The following is a 14,479-nucleotide window of genomic DNA, read 5'->3' as shown; positions in this document are numbered from 1 at the left end:
GTTGCAGATGAAAAATGTAATTTGTAAAGTAACAAATATCTGGAAATGTGCGAAAAAGTGATTAGCTTTTGATTATATTAACAATTTAATTTGCCTAATTATTCAAGAACAAAGAAAAGTAAAAGTGTAAAACATACACCCAACATTTAAAAATATTATTAACAGTATGACTAATATTCTTTGTATCTACCCACAATTTCTATGACTTATTTAAGTACTCTAGCTTCCTATCCATATCACTTTGCAGTTGCATTCTTTTACACACTCTGATCACTTAAAAAGACATTACAGTTAGCAAATGGCGACGAAGAGTAAGATCTTGATCATCGGAGGAACAGGCAGTATTGGAAAACACATCGTCGAAGCCAGTGCAAAAGCGGGCCATCCTACTTTCGTTCTCATAAGAGAGGCCACACTCTCTGTTCCTTCCAAGTCTTTCATGTTGGACTCCTTTAAGAAATCGGGTGTCACGTTCATCATTGTCAGTAATTATTTCTCTAATAAGTTGCTTTCATTTAAATCTTGATTGCGTAAATAATGTGCCCTTCATCATGTTTTTGGGTTGATAAAAGTTACAAACTCTTACAATACAAACTGAATGTAAGTATGTAACAAAAGAGATTTGATGTAAATACATGGGTTTTTCTAGAAAAATAACCTAACCTTATTAATAATTTCATACCTGATTTTAGATAGATAAATACGCTAATTTATGTTACCTACAATTTACTATAATCAATTAAAGTTTACAGCACTTTTCTGGTGTCTGTTTTTTAATGTAAAAATGTCGTACAACTTAAAGAACATCTTAAATGTATAGTCTAAAAAGAAATACTTTCTGTAGCAAAGTATATTTATAAAATGATCATTCGAAAGCTTGTAAAAATCAAGCCTACGAAATGATTAATCACCGATTAATCACCCAATATAAACACACATACATATATGTAACCAGTAGCATAACGATAGGTGTGGTAACACATTATAAACAAAAAAATATTATTGTAGTAAAATGGTTTATTTAAATAGTTATACGAATCGTAAGGCCTTGACCCGCATTAGAGGTTTTGAATTGAAGGTAGTATATTATTTTTTTGAACCATTTCATTTTCCGCATTAGAGGTTTTGAATTGAAGGTAGTATATTATTTTTTTGAACCATTTCATTTTCAATATAAATAATGGTAATTGTACGTTTATCATCATTCAAAACCATATTTAAAAACTAATTCTACCAATTATTTTTAAAAGAAATATATAGTCGATAAGATTTATAGGATTTTTTTCTTTGTAAAAGACATAATTAAAAGAATGAAATACGAGAGTTCCTTATTTACTTAAACGAACCATTCATTTATTAGAAATAATTAACGATTATAAAATTTGAGACTTTAACAAAAATAATAAACTTTAATAAAAATAATTATCTTGATTATTTAGTTTAGAAAACACATATTTTATAAAGTTACTACTAGTAGTATATACATTTTATAGAATTCTGTAAAAGTTAATTAATCTAATTCATTATAGCAAATTTGTAGAGAATATAGTCTAAGATAATAACTTAAACAATAAAGCAATATTTGTAATTTGTGTGTATTTTTGGCAGGGGGACTTGCATGACCATGAGGCTCTTGTTAAGGCAATAAAACAAGTAGATGTGGTGATTTCGACAGTAAGTTTCGCGCAGCTAAGCGATCAAGTTAAAATCGTTGTGGCCATCAAAGAAGCTGGCAATAATATAAAGGTATCCATAAATACCTCTATTGAATCGTACTTTTCGCACAGTTTATTTTTCATTTGATTATGATCTACTATATATTAAAGTTTGATTAATATTATTCATGTTAGAGTAACTGATTACTTTCAATGGCTAATCAAATACAATGTTTTAAAACACATACGATATTTCATTGCATAAAAACATAAATGTAGCCGCAATTTCTAACTTTTGCTAACATTGGTGTGATCATCACGACATACTGAAGAAATTTTACCCATCCGAGTATGGGCATGATGTGGATCGTGCACAACCTGTGGAGCCTCTGAAAACATACTCGGGAATCAAGGCACAGATACGCCGTGCCACTGAGGCTGAAGGAATCCCACTTACATGTATAATTGCTAATTGTTTTAACGGTTATTTCCTGCCAACACTAGCTCAGTCGAGGGATAAAGTGGTTATCTTAGGTAGCGGAAATGCAAAAGGTAAACATAAATTTGTTTTATAGCTTAAAATAACTAGCATTATGTAAATTTGCCATTTCTAATCACCAAGCTATATTGTAGTTGTTTTCAACGATGAGAACTTGACATTGCAAATTACACCATCAAAACCGTGGATGACCCGAGAACCGACAACAAATGTGTTTACATAAATCTTCCTAGTAACATTTACTCATTTAATGAACTAGTGTCATTATGGGAGAAAAAGATTGGGAAAACCTTGGAGAAGGTCTATCTACCGGAGGAACAAATATTGAAAAACATAGAGGGTAAGTTTGTTCAACGTACAAAAACAATAAGGTGCTGTTTGTTTTTTTTTGAAAAAGGTCTGCGCAGGCTCTTTTGTCTGCGCCGTGCAGACCACGCATGCGCAGACATTGTCACTTGCAAACAGTTTATTTTCTCGTAGACGTTTAAAATGTATGCGCAAGCTCTTCTTTATGCAGACTTGGCCATCTACTTCTGTGATCTTCTAAGGTATACACAGGGTTAAAACACCACACCCTACCAACATCCACTATTCACCACAAACACAACCACCCACCGCTCGCCACCACCACCATCCACCACCTACGTCCACCCCCACCACCCATAGTTCACCCTCAACACCGTCCACCCCCACCACCACCACCACCACTGTCCGCCATCACCCACCATCTGCCATCACCACCGTATACCACCTAACGTACGCCACCACCACCAATGTCCACCATCCACCATCACCTTCTACCACCACCACCACTGCCACCGTCCGCCGCCACCACCCACCACAACCACTATCACCATCCAGCAGCAGCACCACCTACTACCACAGTTTGTACACCACCACCAATTTACTTTTGAAGTATACAGGCGTTAAAAACAAAGAGCCTTCTTCTTGCAAACTGCAGAGGTTTGGTCCACCTCTTCTTGTACAGATGTCTGCAGATGTGGTTCGTAGGGCTGGCAATTCGTGTCTTAACAGGTTTAATAGGTATGAAGCGACGGGCTAAACACAAGTATCAAACATGAATACGACTCGTTTAACTACTTTATATGTCATGACTACAAGACAGTTTTAAGTTTCATGTATCAATAAGGGAATACGATGGAGGCTAGCCTACCAATTTCAATTATTTAAGAAAATTAAAAAATCACATACCGCACTTTTTTGCTTAACAGGTCTTATCGTGTATTTAACAGGTACCCAATTGCCAGCCCTAGCTGGTTCGCATTATGCAGACATTTTACATCTGAAAAAACAAACAACACCTAAATAAATAAATAGATCTCTTTTGTTTTCATAATCCATTTATGCCAAAAATACAATAACTTACTCATTATCACGTGGAATCACCGTTTCCCCACAACCTGATGTTGTCAATCTCTCACTCGACCTTTGTCAAGGGAGAACAAACCAACTTTGAGATCAAACCATCATTCGGGGTGGAAGCTTCTGAACTTTATCCTGATGTTAAATATACCACGGTTGATGAGTATCTTGGTCGTTTTGTCTGAAGAGTTTTCTCCGACAGTGTGCCTACGGTGGTCTGTTGCAGGTGATGAAGATGTATAATAATAATAATAATAATAATAATAATAATAATACCGTTCGTTTATTTGTGTATGCGTGCTTTAATAATTTCCATAGCTTCTAAACCTTTTGGTTTGCTAAGCATGTAGTCAAAATTTATATGATGATACAAATAATTTTTCTTCATTTATGGTATTGTTTGAATTTGAAGTTCAATTCTAGCATGAACAAGCAACAGAGTGTTGAAAATAATATAATCTTAAGCTATACTGCAATAAAGAAGCCTAACCGCAATGCCAACATTATATGTTAGCCTTAGTTGCTAACCCGACTTTATTTTTTAAACAGCAACTAGTGGGCTTACCCGCCGCGCTGCGGCGGGGTCTAGCATAATTTTTGTGTTTTCTTTGTATATGAAGGTTGGCAGCACAAAATATGCTATATGCTTACATATATCTGATGAACATTTCATATATGTCTAGACCTATGTAGTTTGCATTTTAGATAATGTCCACAGCTATGGGACCTTTGTAGGCTGCATATAGAGTGGTTCACGATGATGATCAACACAAAACTGTCCAGTATACTTACATACGTTGGCTGCATAATTAACATTTTAGGTAATACCGATGTTGCCCTTTTTCACATCATATAGTAGGGTCTTTTGAGTTTTAGCAGACACCTTTTACAAAACAATGTCATTTTCGTCTTCAATATGTGTTAGTCCAACAAAAATAATAGCCTTCTTGTTTGATGCCCTGGCTTGCTGTTGTAGCTGGTTGTTCCAAAGCCTGTAGAGCTGTGGTGTTCGTTACATCTTTTATTTCTTTGCTCATGAATCTGCCATTTATTGTGAATGTCAAGATATGTATGTCATAAGCAGCTTGTGTGGTTGTGTGCATTGTTTGGAAAAGACTTGTGAAAATTGAGTCGTTTGCTATTGTCTGGTGAGTTCAGGTTGTTTATGCAAGTTTGTAACCTCATTTTGGTTTTTTGTTTTCATTTTTCTTATTTTTTTCTTTTTTCATTTTTTTTTTCTGTAAAAACCATGGTTGCTAGTTCACAGTTGCCAGGCGGAAGTATACATGTGTTTCACTCTCATCATGCTTTCACCGAACCCCGCCAGGTGAAAGAAAGGTACTTTCTCTTGTTTACGTCAAGTGTTATGCCAAGCGAAAGTTTGCTGTTTACATTTATCCTTATTACCTTAAGATGACATAGCAGTCTAAGTGTAACACTATAGTTATGTCTTTAGATTGAGTTGTGGCTTTGTACCTTGTGTTTCTTGCATTGGCCTCTTGGATTTAGGATCTACTATTGGCGCTTGTACGCCTGCTGATGCAAAAGCTAAGGTGGAATGAAAGAACTGACCTGCTACAATCATAGACAAAAGCCCAGATCAATAACAAAAACAAATGCATAGAAAAATTCCCGGAACATTAACAAAGAGCAAAATGCATAATGACACGCAAACTTAATTATTTATATACGTAACACATTAAAAACTTGCAAAATGATAAAATAAGATGCTGAACTCTGTTGTAGCACGACATTTGTTAGGCCTAAAACACAAAATATGAATAATCGAACTGTCATCCAGAAGGGAGGATGGAATAAGAATCAAATAGGTTGAAAGGCAAGCTTTTAAACTCAAAAGTGTTGTTAAAAGATAGATTAAGAAATTAACTTTGGTTTGAATTACAAACATGACATGCTGCAAAAAATATTAACTGCATGACATAAGCCTAAAAAAAAATGTAAACAAAAAAAAAAAGAGGCATTCCATTCCATATGTTCCTTTTTCCTTTATAATCAAGTTCAAAAGTCTATGTATGTCTTCATAGAGTGTGTCACCCTTAGTAACATAACTCTCAAAATACATTGACCTCTACAAATGTGTACACACATGCCAACATACTGTACACCTAACTTGTGTGATCCATTAAATGTCGAGAAAACATCACACCACTCATACGGTTGACCCACCAAATGATATCAATTTACAAACCAAATGACCACATACTACGCAAAGAAACGTAAATGCAGTTTGGTTGTCAAGTGAAAGATGCGGTTTCACATTATCTATCTCAAGCACTTCATTAAGCAGTTGGCATGCATGTGAAGCACCAAAAACATTTCATCAACCATTTCAACAAAAACAAAGTCCATCAACCATTTCAACAAAAACAAAGTCCCACAAAAAAATAATAAAAAAAATTAAAGGGCCTTTAGCTAATAAAGGAATGCAACAAAGTACAAACTATAGAAATTTGATCAAATAGGTTACACGCATGCAAATCATCAAAAGCAAAGTAAAGATTTCAAACCCAACTTTCACACACAATGACTGAACACGAACATTCAATTTCACATACGACTGAAAATGAACATCGCGATGTCTCCGCACAACAACAAAAAAAAGTCTAAACTAATTATGAATCGAAGATGGAATTAAGGGAGAGTAGTGACAGTACCTTCACAAAAGACGAATTCCCCAAATCCCACCAGCATTGAAGCTTTTGCTACCCATAAATCACCATCCTGATTCACCATATCACAAACCTAGAAATTAGGACACAAAATATAACAATCGATTGAAAAAGTCATTTTTACGCATTCATACCATCGGCTGCTTCTAGGGTGGGTTTCGGTCTACAAAGATAAAGGAAGATAGAGGAGGTTACGGCAGAGACAGGTGGCCGGAACACCATCCCACCACCACAACACCGTCGAATAGGCCATAGGGTTACTAAATCAGACCGCTATACCACCACACCAACGTCAAAGGGACAGAAATCCGAATCCTCTCCCAACCAGTCCACCGTCACCACCACACCGCCGCCACCTAGGGTTTCAAAATTGAACCCGGCAACAGCAGGCGTTGACAACGATGCAAGAAAGAAAGAGGTAGAAGAAAGAAATCTATAGAGAAATGCAAGTGTGGGGTGAGAAAAACCTACAGAAGACACGTATCAAAACCCAAAGACAGCTGGCAGTAAAACAAATCACCAAACTGTAAAAAAGCAATGTATAAACACTAATGCAGAGGGTACAACTTAGGATGCATAGACTCTCCTGAAAATATAATTATATAAATGGGCTAAAACTATAAATAGTTCAAAGTATTTTAAGAATAACTTTATTTACAGCCTGACTTAATCCAACCAAACATTTTAATAAAAAACTAATTTCTCCTTTTTTCGCATACATAACCCAACCTAACCTAATTTTCACTTTCATTCACAACCCAACCTAACCCAATTATTTTACCCCTTTTAAGGGATTTTTACATATACTTATTTATGTTTTAATTTATTCTATAAAATTTATTAAAATAAAAAAAATGTTTATTTTTTAAATTGTATTATTTTAAATATAAAAAATATTTAAAAAACTACATATACAAGTAGAAAATATTTAATTTCTAGATGACAATTTTTATCAAAAAAATAAAATAAAATAAAAAAATCTAACAAACCAATAGAGTGTGGACAAATGGCAAATCAGATAATATCATAATTTTGTAAAAAAACCTTGAATTTTTACAAGTATTAACAAAACTAATTTTACATATAATAATATTAAAAAAATAAAAGTCTTTAAAAGTGCTCCTTTTTTAACAAAATTTATATCGAAATGCTCCAAAAAATAAACTAAACAAGGCTTTGTTTTTAAAATTTTTAAAATAAGTTAAATAATATAAATTATTAAAAAAAATAAAATTATATACAAAAGAAATCGTGTGAAAGAAAAGAAGAAAACAAGAATATTTAAATGAAAGGCTAGGTCCTTAGGTTGTTCTCACGGCTGGGTTGTGGAATCAAATTGATTTAATTTATATTTTTAATTGTTAAATAGTGTAATGACCTCCTATGAGGTTGTTGATAATTAAACTTGGTCTTACTGACCTAATTAATATACATTTAAGTAGAAGGGTCAGATAGTTAAAACATCAAACATGATAAAGTGGCCCGGTTAGATTATTATGGGCTAAAAACTTTCAAAGGATACGATGATATGATGCATCTGTATTGTGTGTATAAATGGTGCTTGAGCTGCCGAGTCTATAATCATAATACACTTATTTTTATATTGAATAAAGTAATCCCAGCTCTTATCTTTTAATCGTTGTCGGTCTCAAATAACGAAATGTTCAGTTACAGCCCCCGTTATTAACATGTATGCTTTCAACAATCCACAACTAACAGAAGCGTAACTCCGTTAGTCTCCGGTCACCGGAAACGTTTTTGGCAAGAAAACTTCTTTTTCGCCAAAAATCTCATCTTTTCATCCCAAATCTCTTTGAAACATTAGATCGGACCTTTAGGAACCATTTTTAGTAAAACCCCAATTATTGAGGTTTCCGGAACCTTAGGTGGTGGTCACTGGAAAAATGTTTTTGGCCGGAAAACTCCTTTTAAAGGTGGAAACCCTCGGTGGTGGTGTTCTGGTAGTGGTGGTCAATGGTGGCGTTCAAGTAGCGATGGTGATGTTCATGTGGTGTGTGTTGGTCGGCGGCAGTGGTGCAAGGCCACTTCCAATAATTGTTAAAACTTTTTGGGCCAAAAGACGAAAAAAGGGCCTTAAGTGAAACAGGTTTTTTTTTTTGTTAAACAATTTAATTTTTAATTTGGCTTACTTGGTTATATGGGCTGCGTAAAATTTTTTTATATAAAAATAGCCTTAGTCATGTCACAAAGGAGACCACAACCCACAACCTTTAGGTTGGGAGTCATACTCCTCTACCACTATACCAAGCTAGTGGTTGTGTAAACTAAATTTAAACATTAAATATACATATTTTTTTTCATAAAAGATATATAGTTATTTTTTAAAAAAATCTCGGGCCTAGCGGGGTGTCGGACCGGGGTCCGTCAACCCCCTGCCCTCTTTGAGAGCCGGCCCTATGGTGGTGGTGCTCAGGTGGTGGTGGTCTAAAGTAGTGGTGGGGTTCACTGTTCAGTTTTCCAGCGAGAAGCATTTTTCGGCAAAAAAAAAAAAGCATTTTCTCGGCGGCTGGAGGCTAACAGAGTTACACTTCCTTTAGTCGTGGATCGTTGTAAGCAAACATGTTAAAAGATGATAATGTCACCAACCATTTTGTTTATTGAGACCGAAAGCTACCAAAAGGTAATAATTAAGATTATTTAAAACCAATTTACCTTAGAACATTTTTTAATGGGAAAGTGAATATGAGGCGGTTATGCATCTAAGTTTAGATACGAAACCAATCAAAACTATGTCGTTTTAGTTAAATCTACCAATAAAATTAACCGTATTATAATTTTTTTTTCCTCTCATCACTTCATTTTGAATGCAATGATTATTTATTCCCTGTTCCAAGTCATTTTCAATTTCAACATAGGATTAACAGAGCAAGTGAATGACAGCAATGTAAAACTCAAAATGTTCTCTCGTCACTACACATAATAATATATTAATAATATTCTTTAACTTATCAAAAATAATCATTCGACTGTCTCGATCAGAATTATTTTCACTTCTTTTCTTTGAATGTGAATAAAAAACATAAACATTCTCCATAATAAAATTGTGGTCAGAGACTTTCGAGATCAGTTGAGAGTAAAAAAACGTATTAAAAGATTCTATTTTATTTCTAAATAAAGGCTTCACAATTATTTATTATTTATTATTTGATAGCCACCACTTAAATGTTATTTAGTGAATTAAATTTTTTTGGCCGGTAAAATGAAAATTTCAAAATCTTATGAACACACAAAACGGATGAAAGTTGCGATCAGCTCACGTGGATGAAAGTTGCGATCAATTTTGAATTGTGTGGAAGCTCCTTCAAGGTAAATTGAAGGTATTTAAGGAAATCAGACTCCATAAATAGGAATTAAGTTTAATAAAATTAATTTTTTTGGTAGATTTAACCAAAACGATGTAGTTTTGACTGGTTTCGTATCTAAGCTTAGATGCCTAACAACCCTATATTCACTTTCCTCTTTTTTAATTTTATTAAAACCAACTTTTATAACTATGAATATAGTTCATTTCACAATTTTATATAGCTATTTCTTAAGTTAGAAAAAAAAATGAAGCCAATTGCATCGACAAAAAAATTATACACAAGAAATCCTAGTGTGTTGCGATTGTGTTCGTAACATGAAGAAACGTTGCAATCGAGAGTGAGGAATGAGAATCACGGAGAAATTAAAATTTTCTTTACATTCCGAAAATCAAGAATCAAGAATCAAGATTCAGAAAACCTCGATTATCAATCAGAGAAGGGGAAGAATGGCATAAATCAAATCCAATTGTGTATTAACCGAAAAGGTCTACTAAATTTGAAATTTGAAAGATATCAAAACTAAAAAATTGAAATTGGATCAGAAGCAGCAAAAGAGTGTTGTAAAATTTGCATACCTGGATGATGAATTCGATTAATAATGCAAACCTGTAATCTTGATTTAAATCTTAGTTTATTGAATAATTGCCCGGATTAATCTCTGAATCGTGAATTACTTTCAGATAAACCTATTTGTGGGTTACACACAATGATTTATCGGATAAGACAGAGATTTTCTGTAGATGGAATTGGATTTTGATAATTCCATGTATGTGATGAAGAACCAGAGAAAAGTAACTGTCCTCCTGTTCTATCTATATGATCAAGTGAGAAAATCCCAGGAAATGAAACCATCGGCCTATAAAAACCGATTCCCATATCCCTTATCTCACATGAGCCCAAATATTTAATTAGAAGCCCACCATTATACTTAAGGCCAAGTATAGCCACATAAAAAATTCAAAGAACATTTAGAATTAAATTGAGCCCGCACTCCCGCGTCACCTAACTCGTTTTATCTCTAACTTTATTTCCTTGATCGACAAGTTAATAAAATAACACTAAAATAACCAACAATCCTCCCCTATTTTAGTTATATTCATGATTAATTTAACCATCGTTACGGAAAACACAAACGAATGAAAATGTCCTACGGATTGAATTTTCATGTTAGTAAATTACACGATCCAAATATTCGTATATTGGGGTGTCCTACGGATTGAACCCTTGCTATTCATTTGAATACTTGAAGGTAAAATACGCATGCGCTTATAAATTCAAATTCCACTTGATACAATATTATTTTACTAACTTGTGTCCTAATCCTTCAAAGAATATATCAAAGCTTAAGTCCAAAGCTTCTTGAAGCGACTAAACTTCATATTCTTATATGTAGTTCATTATTCTTGCATCCGCACTGCAATTTATTAATGAACTATTAAAAAGTTATACTTCAACCTTCTTAGAAGTTAATGTTACTTTGGTTTATTAAATTTTTAGCCGATATGTAACAATTTACGCAAAAGAAATGATTGAAGATGCTTAACTTACATAAAAACCCTAAATCTTGGTATTTTTTTTTGGGAACGACCAACTAAGTAACGCCGGGTACTCTGTACGCGGCCCCCAATGGCTAATGGTAGCCCGAGCCGGCCACGAGTCCGGACGGACGGAGCCCCTAGCGGTTCACTTATTGAGGGATTCCCCGGATAAAACCCGACCCCCACGCCCGCCAAACGGCACGACAGCGAGGAGCCGGTAAAAGCGGGTGAGATCAGGACTCGAACCCTGGCTTGCCAGGGTCATCCCTCATATTTCCCATATAAATTGGTGGTAGTGAGGTTTGAACCCCCTACCTCTCACTAGTAAAGTAAGTGCTCTACCATTGAGTCACAACCAATAAAAGCTCATATTATATAATTTCATGGAAATATTTAAGATATCCCACTTAATTAGTACCTGCTTTTGTATATTATATTTCTCGTTCCAAGTTTTATTTTGATGGTTATGCTTTTATAAGGTAAGTGCTATTTTTTGTATGTGTGTGTGTGCGATGATGCTAGAATTTGCACGGAAGAATAACTTAGCCGTCAACAGTTAGTCAACATACAACATTTTTAGTTCAATGCTTGGTCTGCTGCAGTTCAATAAAAAAAAAGCCACCATATATTATACCATGTGATGATTTGTATAAATTTGAATAAACATTAATTTCACTTCCTATAAATATAATCATACCCTATGGTGTTGATCACATCCTCGGTTAATACTTCACCTAGCCATGACTGATTTCCAAGGCTACTTCTTCTACTTTCTCACATGGCTAATCTCCACCACCTTTATCCTAGCATTCTTTAAATCTAATCGTGCCAAATATCGTCTTCCACCAACGCCCTTTTCGCTTCCCATTATCGGACATCTCCATCTTCTTGGTCCGATCCCTCACCAAGCTTTTCATCGGCTTTCACAAAGATATGGCCCAGTTTTTCGCCTCTTTATGGGCTCTGAACCTTGTGTTGTTGCTTCTTCACGCGAAACAGCGAAGGAGTTTCTCAAAACCTATGAAAATGCATATTTGGATCGGCCACGAAACTCAGCCACTCTTCGCATAACGTATGGATCAAAAGATTTTGCCTTTACTCCATACGGACCGTATTGGAGGTTCATGAAGAAGATAGTCATGTCACAGCTCCTAAATGGTACAACAATTGACTCCCTCCTTCATGTTAGGCAAGATGAGATTAATCATTTTATAAAGTCATTATCTCGAAAGGCCAATATTGGGGAAGCTGTAAATCTTAATGCAGAGCTAGTGAAGGTGACTAATAATTTGATTTCAAGAGTACTTTTAAGTAAAAGATGTTCAGAAAACACAGGGGAGGCAGATGACATAAGGAAATTGATCTTTGAGATAACAGAGGCCATGGGCACTTTTAACCTCTCAGATAACATATGGTTATTTAAGAGGCTAGACTTACAGGGATTTGAGAAACGGGTGAAGGATATGCATAGAAGATTTGATGCATTGATAGAAAGGATTATTAAAGAGCGTGAAGAGGCAAGGACGCAGGGGTTACGAACAGAAGGGAAGGACTTGCTCAGCATTTTAATGGATATTGCTGAAGAAGAAAACACAGATATAGATTTGACCAGAGAGAACATCAAAGCCTTCATTTTGGTAACAAAATAGATTTCATATATCGTTACATTTTTCAATTATTTAGATTTGCATGTGGTTTAAAAATGTGGTAAGTACTCGGGTAACATGCGAAGGCAATCAAACTTGGCTTCAGATATTTGGTCAAAAGGAGCAAACTCTAGTTTTTGTTCGTGTCCAAGTTGGCATATATCCCCGAAATTAGAAATATTGTTAGATTGCTCTTATGGTCGCATATGTGTAACGAACCGCCTATATGCGCAAAAATTCAAAAAATATGAAGAGTTACTTCTCACACCGATAAACTACCTACAAATCCAAAAAGTTATTTTGTGTGTGTGTGTGTGTGTTTGTATGTGCAATGAAATACTAACTTATCTATCTTGTCATTCCAGAATATATTTGTTGCAGGAACAGATAATTCAGCGATTATCACAGAGTGGGCTTTGTCGGAACTTATTAATCATCCAAACATTATGAAAAAAGCAGTAGAAGAAATTGATAATATTGTTGGCAAAAACAGACTTTTACAAGAATCAGACATACCGAACCTGCCATACCTCCAAGCAATAGTCAAGGAGACGTTACGTCTCCACCCCCCAGTCCCAATGATTCCAAGAAAATCAACAGAAAATCGCACAGTCGCAGGTTACCATATTCAAGCAAACACTAGTATTTTTATTAATGCGTGGGCTCTCGGAAGGGACCCAAACTATTGGGAAAATCCACTTGCGTTTAGGCCAGAAAGATTTGAGGAAAAGCTGATGGATGTGAGGGGACAACACTTTGAGTTGTTACCATTTGGAAGTGGGAGGAGGATGTGTCCAGGGACTTCGTTAGGGTTGCAAATGGTATATGCAACATTCGGTGCTATGATTCAGTGCTTCGAGTGGAAGGCTGGGAAAGACGGGAATCTTACTAGCGTTGATATGGAGGAGGGACCTGGTTTAAACCTGCCTAGAGCTAAACCTTTGGTTTGTGTTCCTGTGGCTCGGCTTCATCCGATCCCATTGTCAGCTGATCATGTCATGGGTTGAGTTTAGTCACACTATTTTTATAAGCTGCTTTTGATTTGTTTATGGATTATGCCAGTTTAATAAGTTTTAAGTTACGCCCTTGTATCAAATAAAATACATGTATACGCACTTTCTTATATGTATCAGATGTAGGTATCGACGAGAAATATAGATAAACGAATTGGAAATAGGCTGAACGCTTTGATTAATTGATAATACGTTGCATACAATGAATGAAAACTGAACTCTCTTAAATAGAGATGATAACAACGGATATAAACTAAAGACTCGGACTTCAATGGTGAAGCTTGGGCTAATCATAGTGGTGGCCAAAACTATTCAAGGGCGAAGACTCAATACCTACAAAAATTTTCGGATGAAATTATGAAAATTTACACTATTAAGTGAAAAAACGAGGGTGGCCAGGGATACTTGGGCACCAAGCAAGTTGCGCCCCTACTGGACTTAACTATTAGACCAAGTGCTAAGGCACTTTTGTTTAAATTGAAAACAAGCTCATACGTAAACTTATAGAACTAGACTTCACCTGCACGATTTATGATGCACACCACATGCACGATCGAATCATATTTCATCACACTCCCTTGATTCATGATCAATAACTCCAAGCCAATGATGAAAGTAAACAAACTTTTCTTAAGAGAGGGTTTTCGTTAGCACATCTGCAAGTTGTTCATTCGTGTTTCAATACGCCAACTTCACATGTTCTTAAGTTACCATTTCCCGATAATGGTG

General features: G+C 35.2%; 1 protein-coding gene and 1 pseudogene across 1 annotated transcript; both read left to right on the top strand.

The window, feature by feature from the left end:
- The first annotated feature begins 298 nt into the window (after positions 1 to 298).
- LOC143556440 (eugenol synthase 1-like) lies at positions 299 to 3,806 on the top strand (annotated as a pseudogene).
- A 7,892-nt stretch (positions 3,807 to 11,698) lies between these two features.
- On the top strand, positions 11,699 to 13,744 carry LOC143556459 (cytochrome P450 93A3-like). The gene is made up of 2 exons (XM_077045769.1): positions 11,699 to 12,728; positions 13,103 to 13,744. The coding sequence occupies exons 1-2, from the start codon at positions 11,832 to 11,834 to the stop codon at positions 13,742 to 13,744; spliced, it is 1,539 nt and encodes a 512-aa protein (XP_076901884.1). The 5' UTR covers positions 11,699 to 11,831.
- Positions 13,745 to 14,479: the final 735 nt, after the last annotated feature.

This window comes from Bidens hawaiensis, unplaced genomic scaffold, assembly GCF_021521415.1.
Source record: "Bidens hawaiensis isolate Kalapana, Puna unplaced genomic scaffold, B.hawaiensis_p1.1 tig00018576_1, whole genome shotgun sequence".
Taxonomy (NCBI): domain Eukaryota; kingdom Viridiplantae; phylum Streptophyta; class Magnoliopsida; order Asterales; family Asteraceae; genus Bidens; species Bidens hawaiensis.
Note: the sequence above shows the minus strand (reverse complement) of the source record. Positions and strands in the feature narration are given on the sequence as shown.